The sequence below is a fragment of the Equus asinus genome, chromosome 17 (assembly GCF_041296235.1).
Source record: "Equus asinus isolate D_3611 breed Donkey chromosome 17, EquAss-T2T_v2, whole genome shotgun sequence".
In the NCBI taxonomy this organism is placed as follows: Eukaryota; Metazoa; Chordata; class Mammalia; order Perissodactyla; family Equidae; genus Equus; species Equus asinus.
In genome coordinates this window covers 11846146-11863447 of record NC_091806.1, presented here as the reverse complement: position 1 = coordinate 11863447, position 17302 = coordinate 11846146, and the positions used below count along the sequence as shown (strand labels likewise).

General features: G+C 41.4%; 1 protein-coding gene across 5 annotated transcripts in view; it reads right to left on the bottom strand.

Annotated features, from left to right (window-relative positions):
• The window catches only part of CSTPP1 (centriolar satellite-associated tubulin polyglutamylase complex regulator 1), a 182422-nt gene extending 165120 nt beyond the window's left edge, over positions 1 to 17302 (bottom strand). For 3 of the 5 annotated variants that reach the window (XM_044750326.2, XM_014861320.3, XM_014861319.3), the window contains exon 1: positions 17143 to 17302. In XM_044750326.2, coding sequence (XP_044606261.2) covers positions 17143 to 17263 — 121 coding nt within the window. In that variant the 5' untranslated portion in view covers positions 17264 to 17302. The remainder of the gene's footprint in view (positions 1 to 17142) is intronic. The other 2 variants (XM_070487648.1, XM_070487647.1) reach the window with 1 other exon arrangement.

Sequence of the window (17302 nt, the reverse complement as noted above, 5' to 3'; positions counted from 1 at the left end):
CTTGTAATTTTCATTATATAGGTCCTTCACTTCCTTAGTTAAATTTACCCCAAGGTATTTTATTCTTTTTGTTGCGATTGTGAATAAGATCCATATTTTTTTAACTCCCAAATTTTCCCATTTAATCCTTTTCCTAAATGTTTTGATTTTTATCTTATTGTTTGTAATGCTCAGATTTATCAAAAGGGATACTAATGGAGGCTGGCCCCATGGCTGAGTGGTTAGAGTTCCACACGCTCTGCTTAGGTGGCCCAGGTTCACGAGTTCAGATCCTGGGCGCAGACCTACTCCACTTATCAGCCACGCTGTGGAGGGATCCCACATACAAAATAGGGGAAGACTGGCACAGATGTTAGCTCAGGGCTAATCTTCCTCAAGCAAAAAAAAAAAACAGGAAGATTGTCAATGAGTGTTAGCTTAGGGCATATCTTCCTCACCAAAAAAAAAGGGGGGGAATACTAATCACACTTTCTTCTTCACAGGTTAGTGAAGACAAATAAACAAAAATTAACTCAAAATGGATTAAAGACTTAATGTAAGACCATGAAACTCCTAGAAGAAAACATACAAATAAAGCTCTTTGACAAGGGCCTTGGTAATGATATTTTGGATATGACACCTAAAGAACAAGGACAAAATCAAAAATAAATAAGTGGGACTACATCAAACTAAAAAGCTTCTGCACAGCAAAAGAAACCATCAACAAAGTGAAAAGACAATCCAGGGAATGGGAAAAAATATTAGCAAACCATATATCTGATAAGGAGTTAATATCCAAAATATATGAAGAACTCATTCAACTCAATAGCAAAAAAGAAATAACCCAATTAAAAAATGGGTAAAGGATCTAAACATTTTTCCAAAGAAGATATACAAAAGGCCAACAGGTACATGAAAAGATCTTCAACATCACTAATCATCAGGGAAATGCAAATTAAAACCACAATGAGATATCACCCCACACCTGTTAGAATAGCCATTATCAAAAAGACAAGAGAGAGCAAACACTGATGTGGATATGGAGAAAAGGAAACCTTCACGCACTGTTGGTAGGACTACAAATTGGTACAGCAACTATGGAAAACAGTGTGGAGGGTGCTCAAAAAATTAAAAACAGGGGCTGGCCCGTGGCCAAGTAGTTAAGCTTGCTCACTCTGCTTCGGTGGTTCAGGATTTGGCCAGTTCAGATTCTGGGCGCGGACCTAGCACCGCTCATCAAGGCATGCTGAGGTGGCGGCCCACATAGCAGACCCAGAAGGAGCTACAACTAGAATATACAACTATGTACTGATGGGTCTTTGGGGAGAAGAAGAAGAAGAAAAAAAAGAAGATTGGCAACTGATGTTGGCTCAGGTGCCAATCTTTATTTAAAAAAAATTAAAAATAGAACCAGCATATGATCCAGCAATTCCACTTCTTGGAATAGATTCAAAAGAAATGAAAACATTAAACTTGAAAAGATATCTGCACCCCTCTGTTTGAAGGAGCATTATTTACAACAGTCATAACATGGAAACAACCTAAGTGCCCATCAATGGATGAGTGGATAAGGAAGTTGTGGTGTATATAGATAATGGAATGTTATTCAGCCATAAAAAATGAGGCAAATTTTTACTATGTAAAAATATTTGCAAATCATATATCTGATAAGAGTCTAGTATCCAGAATATGTAAAGAGCTGTTACAATTCAACGATAAAATGACAAGGGGAAATGTAATCATAGTACACTACATAACTAATATATACATACCATTTCCATAGTAATAATAAACACTGAATATTGACTTAACCAAAAATCACAATTTTATTGGGAGGCTAGGAGGAACGAATGTTAGGGGTTATAAATGGGATAAATACATCAGAAGAAGTCATTAGATAACATCTAAACCTGAAAAACGAAGAAGAGCAGTTTAAGTACACTATTTAAAAATATGCAGCAATACATCAAAGAAATGGTGAAAAAAATTGAAAATGGTCTCCTCTGATGGGTGGGACTTAGAGGTGAGAAGTTTGTGGGGTATGGTACTGCTGGGCTTTGTTAAAACTCTTATAGATCTATTTGACCAATAAAATTCTGTAGCAAATAAAAATAAACAGTAAGTTTAAAAAAAGTTTCTGCTATTTGGATCTTCCCTCTCTTTACCCACTATTTGTGACACTGTGCTTTCCTAAAACAGTTTTTCAACTGTTTCACCTAATTATTACTTTGTAATACATTTGTGGTTTTTTCTTTTACCAATTTACATAATCAACATTGCTCCTGTTAATGTTCTTTGCTGCCTCTTTTCACAGTGGATGTATTTACGTATCCTTACTTCAAATGTCTTAATGCTGCTCCAAATTTTTGTACTTGGATACAAATTTTGTATCCCCAGTCAAGCTTTCTTCTTTCCCACAGCAACTAATATAAACTTTCTTTGCTCTCCTAAGTCTTTTCCTTCTGTTTCCCTAATTCTAAGGAGATAACCTCGATTCTTACTTCAAAGACAAAGAAGAGGTATCCAGGTAAAGAATATCAACTTTCAGCTCCATTTCTAAGCTTAACTCTATCCTTCACCATGCTTACTTTGTGTCTCTGTTGCTCAAACACAATTATTCCTTGCAGAGTTAGGGTTTTTTCTTTTTTTATTGAGATATAATTGACACATAACATTATATTAGTTTCAGGTGTACAACATAATGATGGTATATACAGTCACGCATTGCTTTACAATGAGGATATGTTCTGAGAAACGCGTCGTTAGGCGACTTCGCTGTTCGAACATCAGAGTGTACTCACACAAGCCTACATGGTATAACCTATTACACATCTAGGCTATATGGTACTAATCTTAGGGACCACCATCGTATATCATCGTTGACCAAAATGTCATTATGCAGTGCATGACTATATTTCAAAATGATCATCACAATAAGGCTAGTTAACATCTATCATCACACATAGTTAAAAAAATTTTTTCTTGTGATAAGAACTTTTAAGATTTACCTCTTAGCAACTTTCAAATATCCAATACAGCATTATTAACTATAGTCACCATGCCATAAATTACATTCCAAGGACTTATTTATTGTATAACTGGAAGTTTGTACCTTTTTCCCACCTTCACCCATTGTGACCCCCGCCTCCCGCTCTGGCAACCACCAATCTGTTCTCTGTATCTATGAGTCTGACTTCTTTTTTAGATTCCACATATTATTGAGATCATATGGTATTTGTCTTTCTCTGTCTTATTTCACTTAGCATAACGCCCTCTAGATCCATCCATGTTGTTGAAAATGGCAGCACTTCCTTCTATTTTTTTTTTATTGCTGAATAATATCCTTGGGAGTTGTTTTAAGACCATCTTAGCATCTGATTTCTCGCTTGGGAATTCCTGTTAACGGAGAAAAATCTTCCCCATAAATTCCTTTCAAATATAATAAAATGTATGTCCACGCTAAATGTAACAATGAAAGTGACATCATATTATATCTTATAAATATATAATTAAACACTTATCCATATTTTAGGGTCAATAAGGTTTTTTTTTTAGGTCTCAAATATTTCCAAAGATCCCAAAACAGTTTAAAGATTAGGCACAATGCCAATAGTGCCTAACGGATAAATACGGCCCTAATTTCCACCTCCAAACAACCTCGCACCTCTGCCCCAGATCCCAGAATTCCCTCTCACATCTTCTGAAAACGTATTCCATCAGTTAACCATTCTCTCCTTTCTCTGGATCTTCCCTCTCTCCCTCTACAACGGCTCCCGTTCCTTCAGTGTGGAAACATATTCGAGTCTCTCTCATCTAAAAAATTAAAAACAAGCACAGACTCTCCCTACTCTTGCTATTACCCCCCTCCTTCTCCTGCCCCAACTTCCCCAAACTTCTAGAAACAAATCTAGCCGAGCTATTGTCTCAAGTCCTCCACCCATCCCATTTACTCTTCAATCCAGGAAAATCCGGCATGCTGCCACACTGCTCGACTTGAAACTGCTCACCTGATGCCACCAACAACCTCCTTTGCAGCACTTATCTACTGACCTCTCTGAGGCGACTGGTATCACTGAGCACTCCCTCCAACTTGAAACTCACTCCTCCCCCCAATTCTGCGGCCCACATTTTCCTTGTTCTCCTAAATCTCTTACCAATCACTCCCTAGGAAGACAAATGTCTTTATTTATTGTAAAACTATCTCTCTAGAGACAAGATTTAGGTTCCTACAATGGATCTCTAACTCCCAATCAAAAGAAACTTATTTGGCAGCCAAGTAAATCCCAACACCCAGCAACCAACACAATTATAAAGAACTAAAGCCCTAACATGACATGTGCTCGCTAAGGTGTAGAAAGGGACCACTCTGAGCAGTTGGAAATGTTTACAAAGGACAGAGAAGTGAGACAAGAGAAATGACAGGAGACATAGAGTTAAGAAAAAAAAAAATAATAAAAAGGGAGCAACTGAGCTCCCTGGTAGCAAGAGGGAGAAGAGTGGAGAACAGGGACAAGGGATGAAGCACCCCTGTACTGTGAGAGCAGAAGCAGGAGAGGAACAAACACCCATCCTGCATTGGTGCTCCGCCTATGAACACGGGCAAGCTGTGAGCAATACACCACACCGTGAGCGGGAGAGACAGCTCCACTGTACATACCAGGTATGGCAGATTATTTTCTGCTCCCCCAAAACCTGTGCTCCCATTCTTCTTGCACACACGATTGTTGGGCTGGACTTCAATTCCCAGGCTCCTCTGCAATTAGCAGGGGCCTTATATTAAATTCTCACCTATGGAACGTGAGCACAAGTGATGTTTGCAACCTCTGCCTTACTTGCTTAAAAGGTGTTTACCCTGGACTTACTCCTCCTCCCTTTCCTTTCTACTGGCTGGAAATGGCTCCAACTGAGGCATCCTTGGAAACTATGTGTTTCAAACAGCATGGCTGCCCTGCTAGCCTGAAATCCTGTGCTGGCTTCCTAGAGCAGATCCTGCCTTCCACCTCCTGGACTTAGGTTAAGTTAGAGAGAAATAAAGTTCTCCCTTGGATAAGCCATTGCATTGGTGGGGGGATCTTTTTATAACAGTAGCTCAGACATCACCCTAATTAATACCCTGAGAGATCAGGGGCACAAAATCAGCTAAAGAACAAAACCTCAGTATACCTCAACAGCTTCCTGACCCAGGAGGAAATATCAGTCTGGAGAGAGGGGAACTGTAAGTATAGGGGGAATTTCTTACCAGTGATCAATAGCTATAACATCAAATTTAACTAACATTGGATTGAGTGGCACCTAAACCACTAAATTTGGAATCAGAATAACCAGAGTCAAATCTTAGCTCCACCAACTGCTATCTACACAAACACTGGAAAACTTACTTCAGTTCTCTGAGCCCGTTTCCTAACATCCAGCCTCATGAGTAAATGTCATTAAATATCTACAGCACAATATAATAAATGTCTAAAATAATGATACTATATCCAGAAAATGTTAAATTATGTTCTATACATCATACCAAAGAATCTAGGGGATATGTCATATATTCTGAAGAAATTTCTGTTAAAATATTAAGTTCTGACACTTAAATGCTTACCAAATTGAATAGGAAGGAAGGTCTTTAGAGATAACAGGACCTAAAAGAAAGCAAAGTAGCTAACAATACAGGTTTTAGAGTCAGATAAACCTTATTTAAGTTTCACCACCACCTTTACTAGCTCAGTGACCTTGGGCAAGTTACAGGACCCAAATCTCAGTTTCCTCATGGAAAAGTGGGCATCAGCCTGGTGCTCACCTCACAAAGCTCTTGCGAGGACTGAATGAGACGGCGGTTCATCTCCAGTCCTCCTGGATACAAGAACGACTCTAGCGGGCATACCAACAACATCTATTCGAATACATTTTCCACTTAAGACAGTACGTGGGGGGCTGTACTACTTAGAAGGTGGAATATTATCTCTCTTTAAAAAAAAAGTAAGAAAACTAATCTCTGCCTAATGGTTTAGAATTTAAATGAAACAGTGGTTCCCATTCTGTGTTATCTAACAGAAAATGAAATCCAAATGCTACAACACTTGGAAACAAAACATGAAATTCTGAACTTGTAAAAATACCTAAGGGATCTTTTCTTAGATATTGTTGCCTAAATTTTTACGAAAAATACCAAGAAAAATGGGAGAAGAGATGTCAGTGATAAATCTGTCATTTAAAAATATAAATTATTTTCTGGCGCCCCTTCTCCTCTAAAGATAACCAAAGCTGTTTTTATTACTTGTCTGAGCTTAAGAACTTTCCAGTGAGGGAGCCCAATGTCAGGTCCTTTAACAATAGTTATTTTCTCTTAACTACTAGGAAATACGATAAGAAAAAGTTCACAATGTGAGACAAATCAAGCACTTCTTTTCTTTATAAGCTTGTTTCTCCTTTAGAAATATGAAATCAAAAACAAATATTTACTGGAAGAGCAAAGGTCAAAACAGTCCTTATGTTCAGACATGTCAACAAAGATTAGCACGACTCCAAAAGCTACGCGTAGGCATAACCTTGAAGAGAAAAACGGCAGGGCCCCTCTCCCTGAAGAACTAAGCAATTTTCTTTTCCCTATATATTTACCAGTCTCTACCATGCCAACCCTTGAAGGCAAAACAAAAGATTGACTATACATGTAAGACTTTATAAGTTAACCATGTATCTAAACATCAGGTTTGGTGGTTTATAGTCTAACAAGAAAGACAATCAATTTAAGGTCTCTTTAAATAGTTTACTTTAAGATACTTGACATATATTAATTAATTCATCCTGTCAACCCCCTGTGAGGTAGCTTTTATCAACTCCATTTGTTGGGGAAATTTGATCAAGGGGAATAATAATAATATTTTCTATTTACAAAACACCTTTCTTATAAAGAGCTCCACGTGTTTATCTTCCAATCTGCTAACATTCCTGTGAGGTAGGTGGCACTGTTACCTTTGCCTTTCTTATAGGTGAAATGCTATGGCTCAAGTTGCTTAATGACTTGCTCACATGGTAGCCTGTATCTCATCCACCAACTAGAACATACTGCTTGGGATTAACGCTAGACCATGGAGTCAAGTCTGAACTGCACATAATTCAAGAGTGTCAAGCTTCTAGTTTTCTCTACAGCCATCTTTCAACGCATCACATTCTAAAAAGGATTCAGGTCGTGCTTGTTGTTTAAGCTCACGCGCTTACTGCCTATAAAGCCTATTATCATTTCTCTAAATTGGACTATTAAGTTTTGTCTAGATGCCCGAAAGCTAAATTATTTTTTGTTTACTGTCTGTGCACTAGCATGGTAAATGATGTCATCAGGAATGTACAAAACTCTTAGACAAAGCTGAAGGGCCAATGAAAGCAACTCACTTGGGGAAGAGTGTGTTTCTTCTTCTTCCTTTTTTTTTTGAAGTAGGCATCACACAAAAAGATGACTCATTAAGCCCAAAAGAGTTGACAACGCCATGTAAGGGCCTCTTATGCAGCCTTCCACAAAGAGACCTGAGTGGCAGCCTAAGGCCTCCTCTTCTGTGCATTCTCCTCCAGGCAGAATGTGCATTTGTGTGGCCACATACACAATTATAATCTCCCCTGAAAGGCAATTCCTTCCATATGACAGGCTGAACAGTGGCCTGAGTACTAGCCTCATGTTGCCTGTGCCGTTAACATGCTGAAATACCAGACACATTTAATCTCTCCTTTCTGAAAAACTAAGATGGGACAGAATGAGCGAAGCTGGAAAGAACTTCACACAGAGAGAAAGGAGGCCAGCCCAAGCGCTCCAACTCACTTTCTCATGGGCTCAGCTTCTTTGTGTGTTGCCTACTTACGTGTCAATTTGCAGGACTTTGGGGCATGAGAACCATGGAGCCGAGTGGTTCTGGCAGCCTCTCCATTTGACAAGCAAAGCCAAAGACATGTGGCCTTTGGTACATTTCACATTCAAAAGTGTTATTGTTTCAAACATGCCTATTTTAAAATATATAATTTTCCCGTTTAGCGCATGTTGCATGTAAGTTGGCCACAGGAGGAGTCCTGCCACATGATTTAAAAGAAAAAAAAGGCAATGGGCCCTCATGCAGCCCTGTTCCGGGCAGAGACTGTGTTTACCGGGAGGCGGTGGGGCTATCCCAGGTGAGAGAAGTCTGAATTTAACAAACAACTGACACGAAGGCGAAGGCGTGGGGCACAAGCAGATGTCTGTGTGAGATTACAGAAATTGAAGCTGGTGTTTTCACAATTACCTGTAATCTTAGGGCCAGATAATAGTATTAACAAGACCTTGAGCTACACAATAGGACAGCTGGAAAAAGGCTGGAACTCTCTCTAAAGAATAGTGCTTTTAAAAAGCTAATTCAATGAAGAAAAAGAAAGGGCTCAGAAAGTGCCTTCTCAAACAATATTTACTTTTACTGGGTTCCTGCTAATCAAACAAAACGTAGTCAAAGGCTTTTATGAAAAATACATTTGACGATTTCAGCAGTAATTGCTTTGTTTAAAGAAAGGTGCTTAAGAGAAAACACAGCGAATGGGATCAGTAATTTGGTAAGTTCAGATGTGTTTGGGAAAATCCCTCCTCTCTTTGATAAATCATTAAAATTCTGCTCAGATAAATGTGTTTTGACTTGAAATTCCAATCATAGAATGAGCTATTTCCTCAGGCCCCTGGGGAAGTTGTGCAAGGGCAATCCCAACACAGAGGACCCCGGATTAATTTAGGAGGGTAATTCCAGTCTTAGTGAGGGCATATGACTCTGCGCAGCTATAGGACGGGATCTCACGGAGATGCTCCATAACTGTACAAAACATCCTTCCTTCCTAAAATATCATTAAAAAAATAGATTGAATCTTACTGTTGTGTAACCAAAACTTAGCAACCAAGAAACAAAGCTTAGGTATAATCAGAGTTTAAAACCAGAAGGATCCAAGGCAGACTTTAACCGGTCATCCTTGCTTTCACCCATGCAAGGAGGGGGGAAAAAGCCTAGCGTCTCTCACATGGTAGGAATTCAACAACTATTTGTTGAACTGGATTCCTTTCTCCTGGTTTGTTTGTTTTTTTAAATTTCGCCACTTAAAGCAGACCATTCATTTAGCAATTGGGCACTTAGCTTGGGCCAGGCACTGTGCTAGAATTTGGAGATACTGAAGATAAACCTGCCCTGATGGCTCACATCCTAGTAAGAAACAGACAATAACGGAGCACCCAAGAGATAAACAAGATAGCTGTGATAAGTGCTACGAAGGATACAAACAGGATGATGGAGCAGAGAGAGGCTAACGGATCACTAGTCTCCTGTGATCTATTATTATTACTTCTTAAAACTCCAACTACCTAGTCGGCCTCCTAAAATTCCTCATTTAGCAAACATGGTACTTGTGCAAATATAAGTGAGCCCCAACTTTTGGACAGCATTTGGAGGAAGATTTTAAGATTACTTCAATATGTAAATAAGCAAGGTCGAAAATTCACAGAACTTTTTTTTTAAAGATTGGCACCTGAACTAACATTTGTTGCCAATCTTCGTTTTCTTTCTCCCCAAAGCCCCATACATAGTTGTATATTCTAGTTGTGGGTCCTTCCAGTTGTGCTATGTGAGATGCCAGCTCAGCATGGCCTGATGAGTGGTGCCATGTCCGCACCCAGGATCCGAACCAGCAAAACCCTGGGCCAACAAAGTGGAGGTGTGAACTTAACCACTAGGCCACAGGGCCAGCCCCTACAGAACTATTTGAAAACCCTAGAATAACTCTGAAATCACTTGCAATTTAGTTACGTTGGAGAAATGGAGGTGGGTGAGAGTTGGGAACAACATGCCTTAGAACTCAATTGCTCTTTTCCTCCCCCAAAACAATATTTATTACATTTATTAAAAAGTTTACAGAATCCTTGGAAAGGCGGAACAAACAGAGTCTAGGCTGAACTTCCAAGAACAACTCCCAAAGGCACATCCCAGAACTGGGGCACCAAGGGAACTGCTGCCCCTGCCACGATTGAGAAGCTGTCGATCAAAGTGGCAAAGCCCCAAGACAGTCGAAATGCACACAGTTTGCCTGCTCTATAAGGGCACCTATCACACCGTCACCTTGTGTTATGGTCATTTATAAGCATGTCCCATCTCCCACCCATGGCGTAAGTTTCCTGTGGGGGGGACACTTTATATTCACGCCTTGTTTCATATAGAGAGGGTATTCAGAAAGGAACGAGGAAAGGAACAATTAGGAAGAAAGGAAAGGAAGGAGAAGGAGAGAAGAAAGGAAAGAGATGATGTTGTGAACATGTTCAGAAGTATTTTAAAGTGACCAGTTTTGTATATTACAAACCTAGTTTCCAAAGGTTTAGGAAGTCAGTGTAACATCTATAATATCTTATTTCATTTCCTTTCTGCAACAACCCAAGCACTTTGAAGTCCTAAGAGAATTTCTGCTAACTTAATTGTAAATAGCACTGTTTCCTAGCGTAGGATTGGGCTTGGAAGTTTCACTAATTATATTCAAACGAAAATAAGTTTGCTTAACAGGATTCATCCAAAAGCAAAAAAAAGAAAAAAAATCTGGCAGTAAGACAAGTAAATATCATGTGCTATGATATCAGCAAATGCAAAAAACAAGATTAGTAACACTTAAGAATCTTCCACTTAGAGTCCTATGTCAGACCTTTGCCAAGGCTTGAAGAGACTATATTAACCTCATGGCTGGAAGGGACCCTATCAGTGACTGGGGGATGTTGTCTGCGCCCAGGTACTCCAAAACAGACACCAAAACAGGATTAGACATGCAGGAAATAGACTTGGGGAAAGGCCCATGGGAGAAAAGGGAGGGCGCCGGAGGAGCCTGGGAGAGCTGACAGTCCACAATGCAGGGCTGACCCTTGTAAAGGAAAGACAGAGCGAAAGCGTTAGACTGCTGTGCAGCGGGAGTCCTCAGGCCACAGTCACCATCAGAGGAGTCACACATCTCATAGAAGGGGGTCTGCGCCAGCCAGTCGCTGGCTGGGAACAGCCTGTGGGAAATGTGACCTCACTGTTGGATTCAGAGCGGGGGCTGGGAATCAATTACCCTCCCCTCTCCACATTAGGAGACCTGAGAGGCACATTTTCATGGCTGCTATGGATGTATTACATATTTTTATAAAAGTATAGTAATAATAATAGCAGTTAATATTAAGCACCTACCCAGGTGCTCTAAAAGGAAAGGTATCTTACTCATCTTCGTATATCCTCTTTTCACAAGGTAGACACAATGCAGCAGCCAGGTATGGCTCTAAAAGTTTACATGTATGATCTAAGTACTATTATCACCACATTTTGCAGAAAAGGAAACTAAGGCACAGAGAGGTTAAGTAACTTCTTCAAGGTCACACAGCTACTCAGAATACAAAGATTATCGTCAATAACTCTCCCAAATGGTTTATTTTTAGAAGTTATCTCCCTCATTGCCTGCCTCTGAGAGATGAGTCCAGTGGCAAGAGGGAACTGGAATTTTACTATTCCCTGCTCCATCCTGATTCCTAGGATGCCCCCTCCTGGTAAAAATGTTGAATTAAGCCTTTGGAGTCACCTGAACTTACTCCAGGATCCATGCACAGGTCTAGCAATAGTTGGAGCCTCATTTTTGGAGTTGCTCAACATAGTCACAGCGTGGGTTTACTAGCGTGGACGCTTGAGTCAGACTGCTGGATTAGGATTCTGGCTCCATGACTCACTAAGCAGCAATTCAAAATCTTTGTGCTGCAGTTTCCTCATCTGTGAAACAGATAAAAACGGAAACTATCTTCATATGCATCAGCATACGGAAAGCACTTCAAATGTTACCTAGTACATAGTAAGTGCTGAATAAATCTTAGTTGTTCCTGTTAGCTGCTCACATTTGGGGTAGCCTAAAGTCAAATTATTCAGTTTAACATATATATATCACTAAGTGTCTATACTGTGAAAGGCAGGTGTGTGGTGATGAGTAAGATACACCTCCTGCTCTCAGGAAACTTACCTGCACCTAATGAACTCCGTCCTTAACTGGGACGCAGCGATCACTGCCTTCTGCAGGCAACGGTTTTGCTCTGTTTTTATCTTTTTGGTGGAGAGAAAAAACCAGGCTATGGAATCTGACAAATCTGGGTTTGAATGTCCCCTTTGCTATGTATCATCACTTATGTGACTTTGTACAAATCAACTAGCCTTTCTAAACCTCAGTTTCCTTATCTGCAAAATGAGGACATGATATGAATAACTACTAAATGGGACTAAGAATAATACCTACTTTGTATGGTGGTTGTGAAGATTAAATGAGATAAGGCACAGTGCTAAGCATATATGAAGTGTTCAAAAACTACAGTTTAAAAAAAACTATCCGGGGCCAGCCTGGTGGCACAGCGGTTAAGCTCGCACGATCCACTTCGGCGGCCCAGGGTTCGCCGGTTTGGATCCCAGATGTGGACATGGCACCGCTTGGCACGCCACGCTGTGGTAGGTGTCCCACATATAAAGTAGAGGAAGATGGGCACAGACGTTAGCTCAGGGCCAGTCTTCCTCAGCAAAAAGAGGAGGATTAGCAGCAGATGTTAGCTCATGGCTAATCTTCCTCAAAAAAAAAACTATCCAATTTATCGTGATTGTTCTAAAGACCATCTCTGATTTCCCAGAGTTAGCTATTACGCCAACCCACTGCCAGCCTTAGTGAGAATAAGCAGGTTCCATGGAAACAGAAGAGGCAACTCGGAGCCTGAACGAAAGCATACACCTCACCAAATTAGGTGGGGTAAAAAATAAACCTCACGCCCTCATGCTTATGCTCAGGTCAGCACGTAGGTGCTGTGTTTTGCAAACCTGGGACCAGAACAGGCTGCCCTTCGGTTCCAGAGAGTTCTCCACACCCAACCAGGTATACACAGACACACCTCAGCCTCTGGCAGAAGCTTCCAACAAGTAGCTTTCATAAGGCAGAAAATCTTTCATGGGTCATACACAAAGGGTTCTATACTTCATCTCCTTAGCAGACTCTCCTCTCTCTAATGTCTGTCACTACATTCTGATGACTGCAGGTAGAAACATCATTGAGCTGACTCTGTAATGATGATCTTAAGATCCTAAGCCATTCCAGGCCATGATTACAGGTTGCTAATCCACAAAATCAGCGGGGAAAAGATCAGTTTACCCAATATGATGAAAGACTGTTTCCTTCACTAATAGTCAAAAAGGCAAATATGAGCCCTGGCTACCAGGCAGAGAGGGAAATCTACAGATACTCATTGAATAGGTAGCTCTGTAATTCATACCACAATACTCAAAAGAGGTCTCCAGATGCACCTCCCCAGGGCTGGACAGCTTTGGTTTTTCGGTTTCACTGAATGGCTGAAGCTTTCCTGTCTCTGCAACTTTCCTTTCTCTGTACGTATTTCTTCTCTAGGTCTACACATGCAAGTGACTTAACAATTTGTAAAAAAAAAAAACCAGGGGCCGGCCCCGTGGCCGAGTGGTTAAGTTCGCGCGCTCCGCTGCAGGCGGCCCAGTGTTTCCTTGGTTCGAATCCTGGGCGCGGACATGGCACTGCTCATCAGACCACGCTGAGGCAGCGTCCCACATGCCACAACTAGAAGGACCCACAACGAAGAATATACAACTATGTACCGGGGGGCTTTGGGGAGAAAAAGGAAAAAATAAAATCTTTAAAAAAAAAAAAAAAAAACCAGCGCCGGCCCAGTGGCGCAGCAGTTAAGTGCGCACGTTCCGCTTCTCGGTGGCCCGGGGTTCACCGATTCGGATCCTGGGTTCGTACATGGCACCACTTGGCACACCATGCTGTGGTAGGCGTCCCACGTATAAAGTAGAGGACGATGGGTACAGATGTTAGTTCAGGGCCAGTCTTCCTCAGCAAAAAGAGGAGGATTGGCAGCAGTTAGCTCAGGGCTAATCTTGCTCAAAAAAAAAAAAAAAGAGAGAGAGAAGAACTACTTCATTTAATTATTCTATGGGGGGCGGGTCCATTGGCGTGGTGGTTAAGTTCACACCTCCACTTCGGCAGCCTGGGGTTCATGGGTTCAGATCCTGGGCACAGACCTACACACCACTCATCAAGCCATGCTGTGGCAGCATCCCACATACAAAGTAGAGGAAGACTGGCACAGACGTTAGCTCAGTGACAATCTTCCTCAAGCAAGAAAAGGAAGATTGGCAACAGATGTAAGCTCAGGGCCAATCTTCGTCACCAAAAAAAAAAATATATATATATAGGGAGTGGTTTTAAATGGTAATTAAATTGACACTGAACGCTCTGAAACAGCATGACCAAATTGTATTGGGCAGGGGTTGTTCTTAACTAAAAACAAGAACCACGAGGAAGCCAGTGAGTAGTATGACCCTGCTTAGGGCAGTATGAATGTACAGATGGTGATTATGATAGACAGTTAAGACACTTAAATATGCGACAGAGCCTGAAGGAGCACTTGCCCAGGGTTCACGCATTAGGTGGGTGGTTGAACACTGAAGCTTTTTCAACCAACCTGAGACTTCGATTCTGTTTCTTGATTCATTATCAACATTGCCACTGAATCAGTCTTCCTGAAAAATCCTCTTAGGGAGATACCACCAACTTTACTCACCAAAGCATCAGTTAGTTATTTAGTTTATTTATTTACTTATGAATGAAGATTAGCCTTAAGCTAACATCTGCTGCCAATCTTCCTCTTTTTGCTGAGGAAGACTGGCCCTGAGATAACATCCGTGCCCATCTTCCTCTACTTTATATGTGGGATGCCTACGACAGCACGGCTTTGCCAAGCAGTGCCATGTCCGAACCTGGGATCCAAACCGGTGAACCCCGGGCCAACGAAGTGGAACGTGTGAACTTAACCTCTGCGCCACCGGGTTGGCCCCAGCACCAGTATATTCAATATGCCAAGGCTTTGAGACATAAAATTCAAACAGCAAACACTCAAGGAACTGAACAATAGACTAGGCTTTTCAAATATTTCATAGATTCATTGAGTACTGGGTAAATAAGATAAAACATGTAAAATCCTTAGCAAAAGTCTATGCACTGATATTGCTATTAATCAGATACAAAATTATCTGTGATATAACTAACCACTCTTGGCTGATTAAAGGATGTGGTTATTTAATATCTCTCTCTCCCTCTCTCCCTCTCTCTATATATAATTTAAATATATATTTTAAATGCACACAGCCCTGACCCACCAATTCCACTTTGTGGAACTTATCCTTGCAGATATACTAGTAAAGGAACAAAAATGCGAGTTATTCAGTGCAGTATTTTTAGTAATAGGAAAAGGCTAAAAACAACTTATTGTCTACCAATAGAGAATTGGTTGAATAAATTATTTAAATACTATGTAGCCAAAAAAATTTTAAAAAGAATGAGGAAGGTCTCATTGATACAGAAATTACTCCAAGATATATTAAATGAAAAAAGCGTGCAGTGTATTTTCCCTTCTGTCCATAATAAAACACATTCTGGAAGGATACACAGGAAACCAGTAACAGCGGTTACTGGTAGGGGGCTGAGGATGGATGGGAACTGGGCAGATGGGGGAAAGGAGTGGAAGGAGACTTTTCACTATAAACTTCGTTATATTTTCAATTGTTTCCATATTATCATTTCAAAAATTTAAACTAGCATTGTTTTTCATTAAAAAAATGTGCATAGTGGGGCCGGCCCAGTGGCACAGCGGCTACGTTCACATGCTCCACTTCCGCGGCCCGGGGTTTGCTGGTGCAGATCCCAGGCGCAAACCTATACACTGTTTATCAAGCCATGCTGTGGCAGGCGTCCCACATATAAATAGAGGAAGACGGGCAGGGATGTTAGCTCAGGGCCAACCTTCCTCAGTAAAAAGAGGACTGGCAGAGGATGTTAGCTCAGGGCTAATCTTCCTCAAAAAAAAAAATGTGTATAGTACATCCATACAATTGAATATTACTCAGCAATAAAAAGAAACAAACTATCAAGTGAGGAAAAGACACGGAAGGACCTTAAATGCATATTGCTTAGTGAAAGAAGCCATATGACATTCTAGAAAAGTAAAACTTGAAAGATAGCAAAAAGATGAGTGGTTGCCAAGGGCTGGGGGCAGGGGGAAGGATGAGGAGGTAGAACACAGAGGATTTTTAGGGCAGTGAAACTATTCTGCATGACACTATAACGACAGATACATGACATTATGCATTTGTCAAAACCTATAGAACTACCCAACACAAAGCGCAAACCTGAACGTAAGCTATGGACTTTCGTTAATAATAATCTATCAATACTGGTTCATCAATTGCAACAAAGGTACCACACTAACGCCAGATGTTAGTAAGAGGGGAAACTACTGGAGGAGAGAGGGAGTATATGGGTATGCTCTGTATCTGCTCAACTTTCTGTAACCTTAAAACTGCTCTAAAAAATGAAGTCTATTAATTTTTCAAAATGTGTGTGCATATATGCGTGTGTATATATGTATATGTATACGTGTCTATATACACACACACATCCTTTTTTCATCCAGTAAATGCCTTACACATTGAAGGTGCTAAATAAAGTGGTCAAGAGCTCAAGCTTTGGGGTGGGCAAATTAGGTTCTAAGAGCTCTACCGTCTTCTAGCTGTGTGGCCTTATTTATGCAAGTTACCTCTCCAGCCTCAGTTTCTCTGTCTGCAAAATGCAAGAAAAACACACTATTTCCTCCCGGGGCTGTCGTGAAGATGCAATAAACAATGCATGTCAAATGCTTAGTACAGCGCCTAAGGTAAAAAAGAAACGCTCAAAAATGTTAGTTGCCGCTACAACGGTAAAATGATTATTCACGGAAGGGCTGATTGGGTACTTCAGGTGCCAAGGTGACTCCTCTCCCAGCATATCCAGAACACCCCCAAAGGACCCAAATTCTCATCTCCAACCTATCCCACTTGGAACGCACACGCATTGCCTGAGCTCCATCCAGCCCATCCCCTTCAGACCTTCCTTCCTCCCCAGACGCTGTTTTCCTGCTCGCCGGCCTAACACGTCCAGGCCCCGGAACGCCCCCTCCCTCCCCGCCCCTCCCGACCCCACCCCTCCCGATTCCCACTCAGATCCCGGCCCCGCCTCCTTCCCAGACCCTGGCCTCATTCGTCTGCACTGCTTTTCTTCCCCGAAGCTGAAGGAAGCTCCTACCCAGATACTCGTAGTCCGTTAGGGCTAGGCGCTCCGGACTCAGCATCCTTGGACCGCAGCAGCTTCCAAGCTCCAGCTTCCCAGCTTCCGGAAGCCAGGTCCCGGCTCTCTCCGTTGCCATGGCACCCACGCGGGGGGCGGAGAGGCGGGAGGCGGAGGG